The following is a 23,332-nucleotide window of genomic DNA, read 5'->3' on the forward strand; positions in this document are numbered from 1 at the left end:
TTTTATATAAGGCTTTTCTGATTGTGTCATAACTTTTCTTACTATATGATGATTAGCATAAATTTAAAAAATCCTAAAAAGACAGTACACATAAGTGACCCTAAAAAAATTCATCAGAGAAAATTCTCACAGCTGATAAAAATGTTCATCAAAGTATCTGGGTACAGAATTAATTTGCATACACACACACACACACACACACACACACACACACACACACAGTAGACCTCCTATATAAAGATGTCTAATGGACTGAGAAAGAAATCAGAAAAACAGTGCTTTTCACAATAGCCTCAAATCATATGAAAATATTGAGGTAATTGTAAAAAACAACAACAACAACAACAAAAAAAAAAACAAACAAACAAAAAAACACATTCAGCTTCACATCTTTCTTGAGATTTGGAGTAAGGGTTATTTTACTTTGCAGCCACCAGGAGGCTCTAGAAAGCTTCTTTAAGATTTATCAGATTTTTACTCTTTGTTTCATTTTGCTGAAACTCAGCTTAGTAGAATGTATACTGATTAAAATAAATCAGAAGTCTTGTGAACATATGACAGCCACATTAATTTTTAGTATTCTTAAGCATTTACAGAATATGGATGCATAGTATATATTCCTAATTTCTACAGTTCCTTTCTAAAGCAACTACTTTTTTTTTTTTTTTTTTTTCTTACAGCGAATCTTACAGGCATCATTGTGGTCTTTAAATATTATAAACATTTGTATACTGTATTTACTATAACGATTCATGTTTATAGAAAAAAATAAAAAAAAAAACCTGGGGGAAAACCTTTGACATTATTTCACAATAATTATAATGATAGCAATAAAATTTTTTTCAAAACAGTTTATTAACATAAAATGCAGTAACTGAGATTTACCTGTCTCTAAACAAGTCGATTTTGCACAGTCCTTACTGTGGAAGTGAACTCAGCGCGTACCTGACCCTGACAATTTACGGTCCTGGTAGTACCTCACAGTACAATGGCTACTCATACCTTGTTTACCAGGCAATATTTGCTATAGTGAAAACTAAAAAAAATACGTTCAGTGTGATTTTAAAGTTGGCTTCTGTTCAGTTGGGGGAGTGGAATATGGATATTTATATGCAGTTTATACATCAGCATGCACATGATGTGCCCGGAAGAGCACACTTTAGAGACAAGACCTGCACAGTTCGTTGCATTAGAAAGATCAAACTGATTAATAAAACATGTATACTTATTTTGAGTAAAAGTTGTTAATTAAGGAGCTCAGGTGACTTAGAATTAATTGGTTGTCTCTTTTACTTTTCTTTTCAGGGGGGTCCTGGTTCATCTGGAGCCAAAGGTGAGAGTGGGGATCCAGGTCCTCAGGTAAGAAAGAGTAATGTGTTCTCTTCACTTTTTTCTTTTATTCTGTTTATTTATGTAGTAGAACGATTGAAATGTTAGGAGGAAAGAATGTATTTATTTCACATTAAAGCCTATTTCATGGTTTTAATTGAAAACTTCTGAATAGACTGTCGGTTTTCCACTAGTTTGTTAGACAGTAGTTAAGTTGTGGGCCTACCAGGTTTGAAAGTAGATGGCCTTTACATGATGCTATTGGCCAGAGAAGCAAGGACAGCTACGTTACGGGTTTCTCTCATCATTTCTTGAGCCCATGCTTCTGCAAACAGTCAACTTAGCACATTGTTTCATGGAGATTGTTTAGCACACTTAATGTAAGCTAACAGTGTATAAGTATACACCGATAAATATATTGAAATGTTATATTAATGGTAGAAACAAAAACAATGTGATTCCAAAATAGACCCATTTTTAAGAAATATAAATTCACACTGACTAATTGTTTATCTTTCATTGTTTTCCTTCTTCATGTTTTTGTAATCATACTTATACCTAATAATGTGTTTGTATGACATTTTTGTACATGTATATATTTTGGTTATGTTTACCCACCAGTACCCTCTCTTTAGTCTTTTATAATGATACCATTTTAATAACTACAATTAGATTTATTTTAAAAAACAATAAGCAATAATAAAATCAGAGCCTATTATATACTTTGGTAACTATAATTGAGATAAAAATATTATTTAAATGCAAAGAATTTATTTAAAAATATCTCTACAATGTTTTGGTTATTTCTTTAGAATATCAAATGAGCAGTGGTGGTTAAGAACTGAGATTCAGGCATGGGGTGGAAGTTATGCATGCTTCCTTTCCTATTAGTGAACTGTACAACTATTGAGCTGTATGCCCAGCAAGGAGCCCCTGCGCAGAGGCCTGCTATCTAGGTCACGTGGAACTTTATGACAGTTCACAAACAAAGTATGTAGAAGAGAGTTACGGTGATATTTAAATAATTGTCAACAACTAAGTATACATGAAGCCCACTCCTGTATTTTGTATTTTGCCATTAAGCAAGGCACATTTATATCTGAGTGATTTTTAATATGTATATAAGGCTAATTCATTTCTTCCCTTTTGATTTATCTAAAGGAATATGCATGGTGACTTTTATTGCCTGGTTCATAATCTGTAACAAAAAAAAATAAACTCTTAATGCAAAATTGAAAAAAAATAGAATATCAAATGAGGTAGTTCTTTTTTTTTATTATCAAATCTCTTTTAATATTAAAAAATATGGCCAACTCCTTTTCCTAACATAATCTATACCCATCCCCACTATATGACATCCTCAACTTTGTGTCCTCCTTTTATTCTTTTTTTCTGCTTTCCTTTAAAGAGTTCACCAACTCCAGTGTGTGCTTCCATATACTCATGGGTGTGGGACAATTCACTGGAACATAGCCGTGGGCCTATTAGAAGGTGTACTTTTAACTAAAACTAACACTATCTCCCATAAACTCCTCGATCAAGGGTGGTGGTCACTCCATGCTAGGATGTTGATTGGCATGATTGTGAGAAGGCAACCACAGCTTCTGAGAATTCATGAGTGCAACAGTTCTGTTGTGTTCAGAAGACATCACACAATTTACTATTATTTTTGCTTTACACTTATAACCTTGTTTAAGCCACGAATAATTGGTAACCATGGTCTATTCTTTTTTAAAAATTTATTATAATTTATTCAACATCCCAATTTTTATTCCCTCTCTTGTATCTTCCCATCCTCCCCACGTCTTCCTTCATATTCCTCTCCCCTAGACCTCTGACAGAAGGGAACCTCCTCCTCCATCATATGACCACAGCCCATCAGCTTTCATCCAGATAGCTCTTTATCATGGGATTTGGTACATTTTCTTCCCCTGAATGGGGAGACCTGGTGGCACTCAGAGGAAGGATAGCAGGCTACCAAGAAGAGACTTGATACCCTATGAGCATATAAAGGGCGAGGAAATCCCCCTCAGTCACAGTCATAGGGGAGGGGAATAAGGGGGAAATGGGAGGGAGGGAGGAATGGGAGGATACAAGGGAGGGGATAAACATTGAGATGTAATATGAATAAATTAATAAAATAAAATTTAAAAAAAATTAATGAAGTTATGCTTTATATAATATACTATGACTGTCTGCTTGCATACAGCATAAGATTTTTGGGTTCATGATACATAAGTGCACAATACTACGATTTTTCTTGTTGATAAATGCTCCATTGTGACAAAATTACAAGAAATCTGATATCACTATTTAACCAGTTGAAAATATAGTAGCCTTGCTTTGAATGCTTACATAACATAGCTGTAAAAAAGATGAAAAACACTGATTTGTTCACTGGGAACTACAGGAACATATTAAAATATACTACATAAAATATTTTTTAAGCTTCACTCTTTGACTTCCAATTATTAGACCATCTCCTCCTTACATTTCCAGAACACACATTTTTTTTATCTTTCCATTTGCAAAAGTGTATTTCTAGTTACAAAATGATCCTCCATTACTTTGTGGACGGTTGAAGAATCTTACACCAGGCACTGTGCTACATTGTAGAGGGCTTTTAAGTAAATCTGCTTCACGTAACAAGTATAGTCGAATACTTTAACAGATTATAATACCTTGGGAGATTCCACTATGCCTCAGAGTGATTAAATTCAATGTGATCAGTAGATTGGGAGATGAATCATCTAAGCAAAGATGTTTAAACAATGAAAAGAGAGGTGACGCTAGAGGGCTTGGCATGAGAACAGAATGATAGTGTTGATGGAGCTCAACGGCTCCTAAGTCAAAATCATCTCTCTGAAAATTGAATGGGTAAATGATTATAAAAAAATCATCTCTCTGAAAATTGAATGGGTAATTGATTATAAAGGCTTAAAAGTATATCATTATATTTCTTTTGTTTGAATGTTATCAGGCCCACATGAAACCTTATGCAATACAGTCTTTCATATGAAACACCACTTAAGAACATTTCTTCTCTGACTTACACTTTGCCAGAATTTTATGCTGAAATAAGCTCTTTGTGTTTAATTATGGAAGAACATTTATTTTTTTTGTGTGTGTGTCTTCAGTAATTACAATTTCTGTGATTAAAATGTCTTTCTATAGGGTCCTCGAGGTGTCCAAGGTCCTCCTGGCCCAACCGGAAAACCTGGGAAGAGGGTATGGCTACTATTCTGTGTGTATTTTGAGGTGTTACTTCAGCCATCAATTTTTTTTTTTTTTTATCCTTTTGTATTTACAGTAAGCAGACATCCTTTCCTTAACCTTGCATTTGACATTTTCAGGGCCGCCCAGGTGCTGATGGAGGAAGAGGAATGCCAGGAGAGCCTGGGCCTAAGGTCAGAACTTTATAATTTTGTATTCAGATTATATGTGGTGTGACACTTTCTCTTTGACAGTGTCATATTTTGATATAAATTTATTTTTGCAATGAAGCAAACTCTCTGTTGAAATTAGATTCCTGATCCAGAATGAGAATATGATGATGATATGACTGCAATTTTACAGGGAGATCGAGGGTTTGATGGACTTCCAGGCCTGCCGGGTGACAAAGGTCATAGGGTAAGACACCTTTCTTACTTTTTAACCAGACATAATAGGATTCTTAGGAACTTAAGTAGTTTTGGTATACTTCTGGAAATCAGAAGAGCAAATTAACATAGTAAACATTAGTGACTCTATTTGGTAAACTTTTATGTCTATTAGATATTGAGGAAATGGAGATACAACTTTGTAAGTGGTATCAGTATGTTTTTTCACTATTTGTAGACATTTAAATATTCCTTATCTGCAAACAAACTGAGGCAGAATCCTTATGCTCCCATATGTGATAAAGATCAAATCAATAGAACAGTTGGGGAATTGGGAATTTTATTTCTTGAGCACTGCCAAATTCTTTCCAGTGTAAATAACTCAGATGTGGACACCTACAGACACCCTGGCAACATATTGTTTCTTTGTGATGCACACTTCAACACAAGGATTCATTAATTGCCAGGCTAAAGAAATCTATGTCCTAAATACTAACAACTATTAGGCATGTTTTTGTGCGAGTTAAGGGAAACAGTTTTAAAAACAATAAGAATTGGTTCTTTATATTTTAAAGAAATTTAATCTTATAGATGGTTAACAAAATAACCTAAGTATGCCTAACACATCACCGAATGTACATACAATTTTGTTTTGTGAAAGAAGCACAGAATTAGTTTATTAAAGCTTTATGAGTTGTGCTAATTCAATATGAATATTCAGAAATGAAGTTTTTGACAACAAAGTGTACACATTCTTAAGACAATCATTAAGAAAAATAATTTTCTAAATAATTCACCTCTTAATAAGTGTCTGAAAATATTTTACATATATTTTCTTACAATAATTTTTATTAAAAATTGAGGGAGAAGTTTTCTAGTTTACTATTTTGTACAGCTGGTTACAGTTTAATATTTTACTTACCTCGTAACTACTTGATGAAAGGTAAAGGTAAGATAAGTTTTCCACGACAAGTGCTCTATTTTATCTGGTTGTATTCACCATCTTATGTACTTGTAAACATAAGTAAACATACTTGTAAAATCATCCTGCTTCCTATATTTATTCTCTTTATGTTTATTCCTTAGGGGGAAAGAGGTCCACAAGGTCCTCCTGGCCTTCCTGGTGATGACGGAATGAGGGTATAGTAATATTTTACTTCTTTTATTTGTGTTTACAGTTAAAATGCCAAACAACAAAGTTATTTTGATAATACTTGTCTAATAGTGCACCCTCCCCTTTTGATGATAAATGTCTAATGGTGCTCCCTCCCCTTTTGATGATAAATGTCTAATGGTGCTCCCTCCCCTTTTGATGATAAATGTCTAATGGTGCTCCCTCCCCTTTTGATGATACCTGTCTAATGGTGCTCCCTCCCCTTTTGATGATACCTGTCTAATGGTGCTTCTCCCCTTTTGTTAATCATAGGGAGAAGATGGAGAGATTGGACCCAGGGGTCTTCCAGGTGAAGCTGTAAGTCATATTTTCTTCATTTTAAAATATCAATCACTTTTCTGAGGAATAATGGTTTGTATTACTTTTTTATGAAATGCTAAATTATAAAACATTTTATACTTTATATATTTTACACAAATTAGCCATATAATATTTAAATTAAAAAGCAGAGTGTATGCAACTACCCTTTTGTTGTAAAGGCAACCTTTGTGATTTGGGAAAATGAAATGTAGAATGTAACATCTTGCTGGTCAAAAATCTCTTTTTCCTTTTTTTAAAAAATAATTTATTTTTCTTTTTTTTTATTAATTTATTCTTGTTACATCTCAATGTTTATCCCATCCCTTGTATCCTCCCATTCCTCCCCCCCCCCATTTTCCCATTATTCCCCTCCCCTATGACTGTTCTTGAGGGGGATTACGTCCCCCTATATATTCTCATAGGGTATCAAGTCTCTTCTTGGCTACTTGCTGTCCTTCCTCTGAGTGCCACCAGGTCTCCCCCTCCAGGGGACATGGTCAAATGGGAGGCACCAGAGTACGTGAGAAAGTCGTATCACACTCTCCACTCAACTGTGGAGAATATTCTGTTCATAACAGCCTTATTCATAATAGCCAGAACATGGAAACAGCCTAAGTGTCCCTCAGTAGAAGAGTGGATAAAGAAACTGTGGTACATATACACTATGGAATACTACTCAGCTATTAAAAACAAGGAATTCCCGAAATTTGTGGATAAATGGATTGAGCTAGAAATGATCATAATGAGTTTTTTAATTTATATATTCACTTTAAATCCCGATTGTATCCCCCTCCCTCTTTTCCTCTCTGTCCCTCCCTGCCCCTCCCTTCCACCCTCTCCTTGTCCTTGACCCGTCATATTCACCGCAGGCATCAAGGCTGAGCTCCTTTTTGACCACTGAGGCCAGGCAAGACACTTAGGGTGAAGTGGTCAAAAGCAGTCAACAGAGTCCATGTCCTAGACAGCACCACTCCACTTACTAGGGGACATAATGAAGCCTGAGCCGCCCATTGGCTACATCTATATAGAGGACCTAGTTCCAGTCCATGCACACTCTTTGTTTGATGGTTTTGTCTCTGTACAGCCCATGGGTCTATTTTATTTGAATCTGTTGGTCTTCTTGAGCAATTCTCGACTTCAAATGGAAAAACAAAAAACACAGTATAGCTAAAACAATTCTATACAATAAAAGAACCTCTGGAGGTATCTCTATCCCTGATACATCATCATCATCATCATCATCATCATAACTGAATATTATTGACATAGAAACAGACTGATAGAGCAATGGAATGGAATCGAAGATCCAGAAATAAATCCACGGACACTGGTTTTTTTGACCTAGAAGCCCATACCAGACAATGGAAAAAAGAAAGCATCTTTAACAAATGGTGCTCGTCCAACTGGATGTCTACATGTAGAAAAATACATAGAACCGTATTTATTACACTGCACTATATGTAAATTATCCTTGTTATCAGAAGCACGATATAAGAAGTTAGATACTAGAAATAAAGGTTATATTACTTTTCTCCAATAAATGTTGATATTAAGGAAGCTCAGCTGAGGAGGTTTACTAAAAGCTAGCTTAAGAGAAAAACCAGACTTGAAACGCCTCCCTAACTACAGCCTTCATTTGCCTCATTATAAAGCCTGCCAGGTCAATTAAGGTAACAAAAATTGAGTAAATTATTACTCTGACTTTTCTAAAGCTGGGAAAGAACATTGAGAAGAGGACAGAAAAAAATTTAATGTAAATGTTAACAATTCAAAGGCCTTCTACAGAAAATGGTTTTATAATCTGCATAGATAGACACCCAGTTCTTTGTTCTTAAATGAATGCTCTCTCAAGATGTAGTTTATCTAAAAGGAAAATTAGTGAGAGTCTGAGCTTTTCTGTTTTTTACAATCTGTGTCTTCATAACAACAAAATTGAGTGTTCCAATAAAATTAGAAAATGACACAAAATTATCCTATTAAGATCATTAAACAATTTGATTTTTAAAAACATTATAAGTGATGCATCTGTTTATTGAATCTCAGGAGGTTTTTATACTAAACACTGTTATCTATTTTGTCTTTTGTGTCAGTATAAACATTAAATATTTATATTACATAAAATGGTGCTTTAAACATTTATTTTCAGTGCACTGAAAGGAGACGAATAAATATTTCTAATCCACACATTATATTCAAAATCTTCAGTGAAAGAAGCCTGTTTTGAGATCATTTCTTATGCACGCTTTCTATTTTCTTTTTATTCCACTTAGGGTCCACGAGGCTTGCTGGGACCAAGAGGAACTCCAGGACCTCCTGGTCAGCCTGTATGTATTTGTGGGGAACTTTCTGGGGTTTTATTTATTTATTTTTTTGTTTGATTGTTTGTTTTGTTTGTTGGTTCTTTTCTTTCTTTCTTTTCTTGTCTTTTTTCTTTTTTCTTTTTTTTTTTTTTTTTTTTTTGAGAACGCTTTTCTACAATGCATTTGTACAGAACTCAGCAGAAATTTGAGTTAGCTAACTTCCCATTCTCCATGTTCTATGGATACTGTCCTTCAGGTTAACCAATCACTCTATGAACCCTTGCTCTTTTCTTATGTTTAGGTAGGTCTTGCACTTGTCATGATTAACCCCTTGCACACAATTTAAAATGTGGCCATGCATGGAACAGTTTATGCCTTTCCTAATTTTTGTTCAAGCCTAAATCCTCATTTCTGTGTATTCTGAAAAGAATTGTAAATCACCACAGGCTGCTGGCTAGCATAGTATAAGAGGATATTTAAAATTTTCTATTGTAATATGTAAATTTTAAAATTCATGTTGTTCTTCATTGAAGGGTATTGCAGGTATAGATGGCCCCCAAGGACCAAAAGGAAACATGGTAAGTGGTTAAGATCTATAAGCTCATGTCAGCTTCAAAACACTGAACTTAATGTTTGTAAATACTTAAAAATATGCAGTACTTTATATATTTCTCATACCTCTTGAGTGAAAACTAATTTGGGGCTAATTTTCAACAATTAGAATTTAAAAATATAATACAAAAGCCTTAATAAGTACAATGATTTTTCCCTATGTAGGGTCCCCAAGGGGAGCCTGGACCTCCAGGTCAGCAAGGGAATCCAGGACCTCAGGTAAGTCTAAGCCACTGTTTTTATTGGGAGATAATGGGTTAAGATGAGTGTGTGTGTGTGTGTGTGTGTGTGTGTGTGTGTGTGTGTTGAGAGAGAGAGAGAGAGAGAGAGAGAGAGAGAGACAGAGACAGAGACAGAGACAGAGACAGAAAAATACTCAGCTTCTTGGGAGTCAATCCAAGTGCCATAGATTTTTATCATCTATTTGGAAGATGTGTGCTTGTGAAATGGTTTCTGACATGAAATAAATTCTTCTATAACAGGGTCTTCCTGGTCCACAAGGCCCAATTGGCCCTCCAGGTGAAAAGGTAAGATGTTTTATTATTCTTGTAATTGCTGCTAAGCTACTTTCTACCTTTAGCCCTCAGCATGTGTAAACCGTGCACTTTTTTTTTTTGATAACATATTATCATAATTTTCTTTCTTATCAGTAAAATACTATGATAACCGGAAGTAGACCCATAGTAATAAAAGTTGGATAAAATTCCATTAAACATCTTTTTTTTTAAATTTTTTATTATTAATTTATTCTTGTTACATCTCAATGGTTATCCCATCTTTTGTATCCTCCCATTCTTCCCTCCCTCCCATTTTCCCCTTATTCCCCTCCCCTATGGCTGTTCCTGAGGGGGATCACCTCCCCCTGTATATGCTCATAGGGTATCAAGTCTCTTTAAGATCTAATTTTTTAAAAGTTGTAGGATTTCTACTTAGATTGCCCCTAACATTATCAACAATTGTGATTTCAAAAATTAATTGGAATGAGTGATTGTTTTCTTTTTATTTTGGTTCATCATTACTTTCTCATTATTTAAATATCCAGTCTGTAAACTTTGAACTTGTTTACTGTTAGAAATCAGAATAGAAGCAGTAGAATTTCACATTCAATCTAATTTTACACATTTATCTATCTCCAAAAATATAATATCTATGACAGATTTATAACTAGAAAAATGGTTTGTATAATCTTTGTGTCTGATTAATTATGGCATATGATGTTCTGATTTACTTCCAAGATATTTTAAGTAAAAAATATATAAAATATATCCTAAATTTTATTATTTTATGTGTATGAGTGTTTTTCTTGCATGACTGTCTGTGCATCTAATGTTTTCAGTGCCTGTGGAGACCATAAGTAGGCATCAGATCCTCTGGAAGTGAAGTTACAGCTGGTTGTGAGCTGCCAGGAGGGTGCTGAGAATTAAAACCAGGTCATTGGAAGAGCAGCCAGTGCTCTTAACCACTGAATTATCTCTCCAGCCCATAAAATATATATGCCTTTCAGCTGTAATTAGGTTTGCTTGCAACAAAACTTGTTGCATGATCTGCAGAAAGAGAAATTGGAACCTTCCACTGGCCCCTTTCAAATAACATTCCTGCTACTAACTCAGTGTCTAGATGACAGCAAGAATAAGTGGGTACTTAAAGGGATGACTTCCCGCCATTTTCCTTACTAGACTCCCCTAAGGTATATTTTCTGTCCACATTGGTTATAGTACAACCATTATCAGGCTCTTTGTAGTGATTTTTTTTCTTATATTGTGAATGTCAGTGAACATAACTGGGTTTTCTGAGAAAATACATACATTTACGGATGTATAACTTACATATTTTAGAATTCACTTATATTGCTTAAATGAGACAGTAATTTTTGTAATTTACAGAGTTGTAGAAACACCTACGTTTTAGAGTGTTTATACCACCTTAGTAAAAATACAGTACAATATTAAGATAGGTCTTGAAAATTATTTTCAGCTATTTATTTAGGTAAGCAGTTCATTTCTGAGTCACGCTTTCCTTCATAAGTCTTTATATGAGACCAGTCACGTTTAAGCTTGGTGATTCTCATCTCTTATCTAGAATGTAGTTATAAAGTACATTTGAAATATATAACTATTCATTTATAACTGGATCTTATTTGTTCTTTGGATTGTCAAAAGGAGTTATCTGCTTGGGAAAATGGGTGTATTTGAATACCTGCTGCAGAGCCCAAAAGAAAATACACGGTTTGGCTCATTGCCGCGTTTGTTCTCATGGCGTGCCATGATTTTTTCTGTTATGAGCATATCCACTTTATAAATTCAAAGACAATCTTGCCCCATCAACAAAGACAAGAAACTGGAAAAGACACACACACACATACACACACACACACAAATATGTACATATATGTATTTATAGTATGTACTTTATATCTTGACTATATCAAGTAGTGAATATTTTATTTACTTGTTATATTCTATTTGCCTTTCTACAACATTTGTTATCTTAAACTTGGTGAGCAATAATTATTTCATGTGTAATTTGATATTTGATATGATCATATTAGATTTAGATATTTTAATGTCTAAGAAGTGTCATGTGAAGTTATTTTAGCTTATTTTTTTATTATATTTGAATAAAGGTTACTAGTGCTTTGCACTGATAAACTCTGTGTGTTATTTATTCTGACATTTTTAACAAGTAGAGCATCTTCTGTGATTTAATTTGTTAGTCCAGAGTTTTATTACTCACATGTTAGTTGATTTACAGAAAACAAATGATGTGACTCTATGAGGTCAGTGAAAAATAACAAGACACAAAGTAAACGTCTATTAATGACAATGACTTTGAAGGGTTGGATGTATACAGACTACGGCTATGTCGCATAACAACAAATGTTGGTATTTCTTGGGACTCACTGAGACAAAGTGCATAATGCATACAAATTGCTTAACATAGTGCATAGAAGCGCTTCATAAATTTTAAATTTTATTAAAATGTGAAATGTATGACAATCATTCATCTTTATTTCCACCTTACCAGGGAAAGCATAGGGAGTTAAAAATGTAGATAAAACATTCTCTTGTCGTGAACCATCCATTCAAAAGGAGATGGATTGAATTCAATTTCATTTAGAAATCTTATTTTGTCAGAGTTTTAATATTTCTTGTTTTTCCTCAAATATATATCAACGGCAAAAGTCCATGTAACATTGCTTACCAAATAATTGGCACCCTTCCTTATAGCAATGCTAAAAGGACTTATTCTCTGTTGCTGTGCTGCATTAGTTTTGAAAAAACCAGACTAGTGTTGAAAACAAAGAGTAATTTAAGTGGCAGGCAAAATAGGACATATATGGGTTGACAAAATAAAAACAGTGTTTTAGAGTAAACTTAATCTTCAACAAGTAGAAAAATTAGCCTCTAAGACAATAAAAATGTGTAGTGTAGCAAACACATTGTTGATGTAATCATTTATTACCATAATCAAGAGTCATATAGTAGATATAGTTATGTATGTAATACCTTAAGCAACTGACAGCAGAAAAGATTTGTGTACATCATCACAAGCACTATGACAATAACTTGTCTCCTTTGACATTAAGAGGACAGCATTAGGAGTTTTTTATCTCTATATTAATTATATGTGACCCCCATTGTGTATTTGATCCCATATTTTACCAATGCAGTCAGTAGGGCACATGGCTGCATCTTTGGACAGATATTAATCATAGTGTTGTTAGTGGGAATATACAAATCTTTACTCATCAGTGTTGGGAGTCAATGCATTTCTGGATTATTTCCATTTTTGTTTTCCTAGTGCCGTTTATTGCATCAATTAAAAACTAATTTTTAAACCTTTCATAAAGAAATATTTATAACCACCAAGCTGACTAAACATAGTATATTTCATATTTTTTGACATCTATTAAGTTCAGTTTTAATTTGTTTCTATGTAGTATGTTTTTAGTTTTCAAGTTTTTAAGACATGGTCACTTACAGAAGGTTGCCAATGTCTCAGGGCCATGCTCTTAGTGCTGTACTGATAGATATGCACCATGTGGAGCTTTTCACAAATTTTATTTCTTTTAAATCAAATATTCTTTCTTTTAAATCAAATAGGGCCCACAAGGAAAACCAGGGCTTGCTGGACTTCCTGGTGCTGATGGGCCTCCTGTAAGTCGAAGCTCTCTGTCTTGTTACTAACATCTTTATACTCAATCTTAAAGATAAATTTTACATGTGTCTTAGAAATGGTTACCTGTAGGCAGTAACTAAAGTGAAGGGATTTGCTAACGAAGCCTTGGTTTCTTTACAATGTGATGCCATTTCTATAGAGAAATACATAGCACATTTGGTGTGAAGATTCAATAAGATCACAGTAGCCTCTGAATAAGGAATCCACACACTGCTCAGCAGCGGAAACTGCAAATCCCTCCTACCTGATTCCACATGCTCCTTCCCGACTTCTAGTTCAGCCTGCATTTATTTTCAGTGATTGTAGCTTTTTAGATTCTATTTCTTCTCATAGAGAACATGAGCTCATCCACTTTTTAGTTCTCTTCTGAGAGGCTGCTAGTCTTAGGATTTCTATTACTGTAATAAAACACCACGGCCAACAACAACTTGGGGAGGAAAGGGTTTATTTACTTCTAGGTAACAGTCCATCTCTGTGACAAGTCAGGAATGAAGCTCCAGCAGGGCAGGAACTGATGCAGAGGCCATGGAGGAAAGCTGAGTGTGCCTTACCCCTCTTGGCTCTCTCAGCCTTCTTTTGTCTAGCACCCAGGACCACTTGCCTGTCTGAGCACCACACCTAATGGGTCAGGCCCTCCCAATCACCAATCTAGAAAACGTTGCACAGGATTATTGAGAGGCCAGTCTGATTTGGCCATTTTATTTTCAATTGAGATCCCCTCTTCTCACATGAATCTAGCTTGTGTAAGTGAACATACATCTAGCCAGAGAAAATCCAGGTGAAGATACACAGCATTTATCACTTTCTTCAGATAATGTTCATGAAAATTCTTCAGACAATACGGGGGTTTCTACTCCTCTGGAAATATAGGATGATCTGTTATTTAGTCTCTCTCTCTCTCACACACATAATTTCTATGATCCCTTAAAAGCATTTACGTAGTCTCTTCAAACTAGTTACTAAGACTTGTAACAAGCAAGATAAAATATTTCTTGTGCTCTTTTGTACCTGAAATTATAGAGCATATTTCTGATATAACTATACACACTAATATGATTAGTGTCTTTTATCTTTCTATGTATTTCCATCACATGTTCTAGCTCCCTTTAGAGGATGCATAAATCATCCATTTATTTGCATAAACAATATGGCACATATAACTTATTTTTTTGTAAGATGTGGAGATTGAATTGTTAATAGCAGTGTGTATTACTTTATGTGCTTTCCTCAAACTCTTTGAAAACTATTCTATATTTAATGAAATATACACCTTTAAAATATAATCTTATGTTTTCCTCTAACAACCAGTTTCCAATGTTATTGAAAGCCATGAAACATATAATTTTGCAATATATTTTTTTAAAAATAAAGTATATAATCTGATTTTTTAGAAGGGAGAATAATTTCACAAGATTAACAGTTTCAATTAAAGTGACATCTTCACGAGTATATGTTTACTCCATATAGGGTCATCCTGGAAAAGAAGGCCAGTCTGGAGAAAAGGGTGCCCTGGTAGGTTACAAAGCATCTAGTGAAGTCCTGCCCAATTATAACTGCTTTTGGTGTAACAAGCAAGTATCCCTAGGACAGCTAATTTTAATTTTATGATAACAAGTTTAGAAAATTAACTGTATTATCATTTTTGTATAAGATTTCACATTATGGCAGATCTGCATTCTACATTGTGTATATAGAATAGGTTATCATAATTTTCAGGAAGTCTAATAAGACTTACTAAACATCTGTATATTATATAAATATTAAACTTTAACCTAGTACTTACTGGAACCTTTATTTGACAAAATCGCAGTATATGACTGAGTAGTTTTGCCAATATACCATACATTTAAGTTAAAGTGAATATTTTCCAGGGTCCTCCTGGTCCACAAGGCCCTATTGGCTATCCGGGTCCCCGTGGAGTAAAGGTAAATGCCAAATTATTTGTAAACTATTTCCTTTCAAGGTAAAATTCTGTTCTTTAATAAATATGTTTTGTTCCATAGGGAGCCGATGGTGTCAGGGGTCTCAAGGGATCTAAAGGAGAAAAGGTAAAATATGATTTTCAGCTGATGTTAATTCCCAAGCACACAGTCTATAAAGTTAAAGTGTATCCAACATTACTTTCTCCTTGGAATACATAAAGCAATTATGTAGCAGCCAGATGTGGCAAGTATGTTTGTCCCAGGACCCTTAAAAACAGTTTGGTATCCCAGTCTCGCATGTGAACTGTAGCACAGATTCAAAACAATGTCAAGAGCTAGCCCCACATCCCCTCGTAAGCACATGTGTTTAACTTGATTAAATCACCAGTTTGTCAGCCTGCATGACTTCTCTGTGACATGAGGACAATTTCTAGCTATATCTTATCAAGACGTATACATTTTATCACTACCGAAGTCCCCCAGACTCATAAGCTGAGATAAATAGAAAATGTAAAGACTTTTTTGTTTGTTTGCTTTTTGTTACTGGGAAAAACAAGTCTTCATACATGGTATTGCAACAAAACAGCACTATTAATGGGTGGAAATAAAATTAGAACTAAGCAGAGTTAGATAGATGGTACCTTAAGAGACTTAGAGATTTGCTACTTTTTCTTTCTTTTTATTATTAAATTTTTACATATAAATTTATATTATTACACATATATACAATAAACTACCTACAGCAGGAAGTACCATGACACAATCAGGAATTATATAAATGTTATATTCACAGTGGTTTGGCTATTTGTATTTGGCATCCTTGAAGAAAATATCTTTTATATCTTGGTGCATCTAAAATCCTGAATGTAAATCAATATCTATCATGTCTCATCATTATTACCTTAAAATATATATTAGACCTAAAAACATCTGAACTCCTGAACAACTAAGCTTACTTGTAAAACCAAACTACCTTGTCTTCAACCCTATCAGAGACTTGAGGAGAAATAAAATTAATTACCTGAGTATAGCGGAAGTGCAGGTTAGCAGCTTCCCACATGAGAAGATGACAGAGACAGTTTGCTGCCTGAACAGTCACCCAAAACTCTCTATAACGTTAGAGCATCAGCTTCAGCCTTCTGTCCCAATATGTGTAAGAGACATATTTATGAGTCAGAAACTATTGAGGACTTGCTTGCTCTGTCTTGGCAGAGTTTGGCTGTTGACTCTGCCTGCATCCAAGCTTGCCTGTTTTTAGGCAGAATTCTGTCTTTGGTAGAAACAAGGATTTTTTTGCCCAGTGGCTGGTTTGACACATTTGAAGCCATCTCCATAAGGAGGTTCTTTGATGCCCATCATCTACTTTGAAGTAGGCTGGATGTTGCCAGGAGTTAACCTGTCTTAATGTCAATGAATTTTTAAAAATAATAAAAACATCTTTAAATGCCATATTTTATATGTCTCTGAGGTTTTTAAAGACCTTATCTAACTATTTCACCTTATCTTTCTATAGAATCATATCTATCTGTTACACCTACGATGTGTATTCTTGTGATAAAAATAGACTAGTGATTGACATGACCATAATTTGATCAACTAACATATAACTTGTATTACTTATTTATCCTAAACGTCCTGTGATAGCACTTTCAAAATACTTGAAGTAAACCTTGTATTATAATTGAGTTGTATGGGTACAATACCACATATTAGTGTGTGTGTGTGTGTGTGTGTGTGTGTGTGTGTATACACATATATATGTATGTGTATAATCTTAAATTTGAATTCTATACCAATGTATCTAAAATTAAATTTATTTTGCATTTATTTTTTTATCTTTTATTTTTTTTTATTAATTTATTCTTGTTACATCTCAATGTTTATCCCATCCCTTGTATCCTCCCATTCCTCCCCCCCCCATTTTCCCATTATTCCCCTCCCCTATGACTGTTCCTGAGGGGGATTACGTCCCCCTGTATATTCTCATAGGAGACAACTTCCTGAACAGAACACCAACGGCCCAGGCCTTAATGCCAACCATTAATAAATGGGACCTCATGAGGCTGAGAAGCTTATTTTGCATTTATATACAAAATTCTATGCCAGTGAATTAAAAATAACCTTGTGGATAATAAGTAAGGCATTAAGTTGAGGAGTAGATAGCTAATTTTGTCCTATCATTCCTATATATTTCTATATCCCCCTTCTTTCTTTTCAAGCCCTATATCAAACCTAAGAAAGGAAGATAAGTGAAAAGAGAGACATCGCTGAGTCAACCTTGTTTTCTCTCTAAATAAGGCCAATAATAACTTATAACCAACTCCCGTTTAAAATAAACATCTATCGTCCAAGAAAGCAAGCAAAAACCTAGCTAACCCCCCTTAAGGGAAATGGGACGTTGTTCTCTTAAGGTTTCTCTGGCTGATTTGGGACAAATAATATCTATGTAGGGGCCCAAATAAAATTGGGGAAGATAGGGTCTGGAGAGTTAAGAGTTAAGAGCACTGACTGGTCTTCCAGAGGTCATGAGTTCAATTCCCAGAAACCACATGGTGGCTCACAACTCCATATAATGTGATTTGATGTCCTATTTTGGCCTGCAGGTGTACATGCAGCCAGAGCACTGTATGAATAAATAAATAAATAAACATATAAATAAATAAATAAATAAATAAATAAACAAATAAATCATTTTTAAATTAGGGAAAATAGTTTTAAAAGCTAGGATTAGTGTTTGTGGTCCAATTCCTAAATTTTGAGAAATTCCAAGTTTAACTAGAGTCCTGTGTAGTATGGTCTGATATGCAGACCAATTAGAATCAGAAACTTTCTTCAAAACTGTCCTAGTCTGATGCGGAACTGCAACGGAAGTGCTTGGTGCTGGCGTATGAAGGATGCAGGATGTCTGCATCCAGCATGTTGACAGGAGTGAGTGTTGTCAGGTCTGGTCCAGCTCCAATGTCTGTTTTGTTTGTTTGTTTGTTTGTTTTGTGTGTGTGTTTGCTTTTGTTGTTTTGTTTTTTTTCTTTTTCTTAAAGAAGACGGCATTTAGATTCTTTTAAGGAAATGTTTAATAAAACTGCACATTCCTATATACTTCAAAGCTAAGTTTTCAATGATAAGGAGTTATTTCTGACAATCAGCATCACGTCTAATTTTTACTAAAATAATAAAAATATTCAAATATAAAGTAAAAACAGAAATCTGGGTTTTTATTAGTTTTGTTGAGATAAGTGTGCATATTTATTAGTATTACTGCATAGATTTCAAGGAAGTTATTTACTTTTGAATCATAATATTATGAATGATCATTGAATATAATTGGTTTTAATAGGGGTTAGATAAATAAACATAAATTTATTATACTTCTGGTGCCCCATATTTGACCATGTCCCCTTGGTGGGGAGACGTGGGGGCCCTCAGAGGAAGGATAGCAGGTTACCAAGAAGAGACCTGATACCCTATGAGCATATACAAGGGGAGGAAGTCCCCCTCAGGAACAGTCATAGGGGAGGGGAGTAAGGGGAAAATGGGAGGGAGGGAAAAATGGGAGGATACATGGGATGGGATAATAATTGAGATGTAATATGAATAAATTAATAAAATATAATACAATTTTTATTATACTTAGCAAAATTTAGTTTTGTACAGAAAATACTTCTGGGAGATAGTAAAGGTGCATAATATAGTGGTAAATTTATTCTTGAAAAAATGTGATGCCCTTTCAACTAAGTTGATTGGTTTGATGACAATCCCAGTTCACCTTGATTATTGCAGATGAACATGGCTTAAAGCCTTTCTGTGGTTTCAGGGCAGCAGACTAGCAATAGCAAACTTGGAATTTGTATATTGTATGTCATCTGTGATTTGACATATGTACTTGCCATATTATACAACTAAATACCAATAAATTAGCCTCCTACAATGAGTACCCACCAAAGATTGTTAAGTGGACAATGGTTAAAGGAAAGGTGGACTATGGTTAAGTTTCTGGAAGGAGGATCAGTTTCAAAATGACAACTAAATAAACTATGGATGCTGAAAGCAAATGAGAAATTATCCATGAAAAGAATAAACATAGCACATTTCTACATCAAAACACTAAGAGATTATTGGTTATTTTGAGTTGTGTTTTGTTTAATAAGAAACAATACATTGAATGAACAATGATTAAAAGTTTAAATTGGAGTAAAAATTCTGGATTCTAACTCTAATGCCATCTAGAATGTCAAAAAGGGAAACATATTTTTAAACTTCATTTTTAAATCTAAAATTTAAATGCTCTGCCTTTAATCCAACCTAGTATGAAATGCATTATTTATCTAGAGAATTTGAGAATTCTAGGTATGAATTAAATTTTTGAAAATAGAATTACTCTTGTTTTCATTATATTGCCATGGATTTTGATAAACATTCTTTCTTTTTAAAACATGAAAACAATGAGTTATAGAGCCCATGATAGATTAAGAAGAGATAGAATTGTTGTTAAAGAGTAGTGAAACTCAGTGGTAGAATCTTTCCTAAAACAGACCTCACTTAGTAGATCAAATCACCAAAACCTCAAAAACCCAGAAGTAAGTAATACATTCTTCTTATTCTATTATGGTAATTATGGTTATCAAACATGTACTTAGCACAGGGAAATTAAAATACTGTTTTTTTAATTTTATATATGTTCCTTCTTCTGCTTTGATAGCTAAATGAACCATGTATGTGAATTTTTGGCAAAACTAACCAAATTCAACATCATCTTTCTGTTTTCTTAAAATTAATATTTGTTAATATCAGAACTAGAAATCTCATAATTTTACATGTTATTTGTTCAGTAATGGTGATCAATGATATGCCTAAAGAAACTGAATTCCTTAATTTCTCATTAATTAGAAATATCTTGAAAGCTGACAGAAATAGCCTCTTATATATTATTTTCAAAAAATTAAATAAATGAGTAAATTAATAAATTGAAGCCAAACAAAATAAAGCTAGCCAACTAACTAAGATTGTTCAAAACATCCTCAACACTTTTACTGGTTCTTAGACACAGCACACAGCTTTCTTTAAACTAAACTTGACAACTGTGTAATTACCTTTGTCTCAGGGGAGAAAGTAATGACAGTAATGAATAGCCAGTGAATGACCACTTTCAGCTCTTAAACCTCTCCCTTTGCTCTCGTAGCATTCAGTGCACAAAGCAGCCTGTTCTTTAAAAGCCCAGTTTGTTACTAGAATCTTGAAAGCATCATGGTCTAGTCCTGATGAAAAAAGTCTGTGGATACTCAGTTTAGACAAGTTTTAGCTTTTTTTTTTTTTTAGGCAGACATGCTGATTTTATTTATTTATTTTTTCCTCTTTTATTTTTTATTAATTTATTCTTGTTACATCTCAGTGGTTATCCCATCCCTTGTATCCTCCCATTCTTCCCTCCTTCCCATTTTCCCCTTATTCCCCTCCCCTATGACTGTTCCTGAGGGAGATTACCTCCCCCTGTTTGTGTCAGCCTTTCCAGGTTTAAGTCTTTGTGATTCCCTGCATCAAAACATTCAACGCAACAGTTTAAGGTCCTCAAGATTTTGCAGTATCTAAGTGTTCCCTTCCTTGAAAAGCTATGTAAAATTTCATGACATATCAGCTATTTTTTCCTGTCCATTAGAGCATTAATGGATACATTGATTCCTGCTATATATTTGCTAGCATTCCAACCACTACGGATGTTTAAATCCATTTTTTAGATCTTACACCCAATTGTCATATACATACTCAGATCTAAATTTGTGCTGTAATTTTATAATTTCATAGTCCATCCACTGTATGTTCTTACTGAGGGCACACAGAACTTACCATTTTTCTGTACTTTCATCAACACGTATAGTCTTTCCTTATGTTTAACAGCAGTCATCCCAGTAGCTATTGTTAGCATATTTCTAATAACTAGTGATGTTGAACAGTGAGGTTGAACATTCTTTAATGTATTTATTGGTCCCTTACATTTTTCTCATGTTTTGTGAGTTACCTCTTTATGCTGTTGTCAGTGTCTTTTGATGAACACTAAGATGAACACACAAAACAAAGGATAGAAAGTTTTATCTAAAGCCATGGTTGTCAGGGTATCAGTCAGTCATGTTTGGGAAACTACAACAGATAAGACCCTGTGCATTGGGGACATAGCTACAGCCCGAGGCTGATGACAATGGTCAAACGGAAGTACAAACCTGCCTTAGTGAACCCCTTCTGCCAGAGTGGCCACTGCTTCTGAACCCCAACAACGCTCAAAGCAGTGTCAGCAGAGAAAACACATATCCAAAACATGCACCAAGGGGTTCACATTTCATATAGCCATAATAGTTGAAGCTATAGGATTTTCTGGACCTTTACATAATATTAAAAAATTGCCAACTGAAACTTGGAAATTATGTTTCTCAGGAAAATTTTCTAATTATTAATATTCATTTTATATAGATCTATTTTGAGTTATTCACAATTATTGATTAAAATCTTTTTTATTTATGAATTTATTTAGGGTGAAGATGGATTTCCAGGATTCAAAGGTGACATGGGTCTTAAAGGTGACAGAGTGAGTATAAAGAAACCATGTACTAATATGTAAATTTAAACACAATGTTTGTCTTAGTTAAGGATTCTACTGCTGTGATAAAATACCACAACCAAAAGAAACTTCAGGAGAAAAGAGTTCATTTCCCTCACACTTAAAGAGAGATGTCCATGACTGATGGTAGTTAGGGGGAGTCAAGCAGGAGAGGAACTTGGAGGCAGGAGCTGATACAGAGGCTATGAAGGAGAGCTGCTTACTGGCTGACTCCTCATAGCTTGCTTAGGTTGTTTTCTTAAAGCACCCAGGACCATCATCCCAGGGGGTCACACAAACCTTCCACATTCAATCATATTCAATCCATATTCAATCCAGAAAGTAGACACCTAAAAATATACAGGCCAAGATGGTGGGAGTATTTTCTCAATTGAGGTTCCCTTTTCCAAAATGACTCAAGCATTTTTCAAGCTGATATAAACATGAGATAGCACACCACAAATATACTTTTTCTTAGCTATAAAGACAGCAAAAAAGATTAGATGAAATATCAGAGACAGACCATGTTAGTTCTCTTGTGAAAATTGGACTACATAATGTTATTATGGGTAGTATATTGCCAGTGTTTTTCTGGATGTTATATTAAATTTTATAGAAGACACACAAATGTGTGAAGGTGTGAGTTACATACTAGTAAACCCTTTATATTAAACCCATAGCTTTATTTAAAAATTAACTTAAAACATCTGGCTTTAAGTTATTATAGCTTCATGTCTGATACTACATGTTTTTACTCAACTATGCATTAAGTAAATATTCTTTATACTTACTTTCCTTCAAGCTTCGCCTTTATTTTTGTTTTTATTTTGGTACAGGGATGTACTAGGTAGACCTAGCTACCCTCAACTCACTATGTAGCCCAGGCTAGCTTCAAACTCACAAAGACCACTTGTCTCTGCCTTCTGAATTCTGAGATTTAAGCAATGCAACAACCTCATGCCTGGTGTGCTTTTAACATAAGTTATGCACAATAGATATTTCAGGAGGATATGTGCACTAAATACATTTTTATAATGTTAAGGGTGTTCTTCTGGATATCGGCAATGCTAGACAAACATTCAATTCTTGAGCTATCCAGCCAAATAAATTTCTGATACTCCCACATCAACAATGGGTTCATTAAGATATAACTTCAACATGTGTATAAACTCTAGTACTGTTGTTTATAGAAGTTTCAGAATAGTATGGTCAAATTACTAGAAGAAAGGAATGTGGTTTTATTTCAAATTTGGTGCATATGTTGTGAACTATAATGCTCATAAGTCATATTATGCAACTTTCATGCATTTTAATTTTTATGATTTACTGAATTG

General features: G+C 34.2%; 1 protein-coding gene across 1 annotated transcript in view; it reads left to right on the top strand.

Moving 5' to 3' along the window:
- Positions 1-23,332, top strand: part of Col11a1 (collagen type XI alpha 1 chain) — a 236,795-nt gene that overhangs the window by 123,879 nt on the left and 89,584 nt on the right. Inside the window, 15 exon segments of the mRNA XM_051165742.1 lie at positions 1,306-1,359; positions 4,504-4,557; positions 4,683-4,736; positions 4,906-4,959; positions 6,015-6,068; positions 6,355-6,399; positions 8,673-8,726; positions 9,236-9,280; positions 9,480-9,533; positions 9,797-9,841; positions 13,418-13,471; positions 14,961-15,005; positions 15,365-15,418; positions 15,497-15,541; positions 21,933-21,986. Coding sequence (XP_051021699.1) covers positions 1,306-1,359; positions 4,504-4,557; positions 4,683-4,736; positions 4,906-4,959; positions 6,015-6,068; positions 6,355-6,399; positions 8,673-8,726; positions 9,236-9,280; positions 9,480-9,533; positions 9,797-9,841; positions 13,418-13,471; positions 14,961-15,005; positions 15,365-15,418; positions 15,497-15,541; positions 21,933-21,986 — 765 coding nt within the window.

Source organism: Acomys russatus, chromosome 23 (genome assembly GCF_903995435.1).
Source record: "Acomys russatus chromosome 23, mAcoRus1.1, whole genome shotgun sequence".
Taxonomy (NCBI): domain Eukaryota; kingdom Metazoa; phylum Chordata; class Mammalia; order Rodentia; family Muridae; genus Acomys; species Acomys russatus.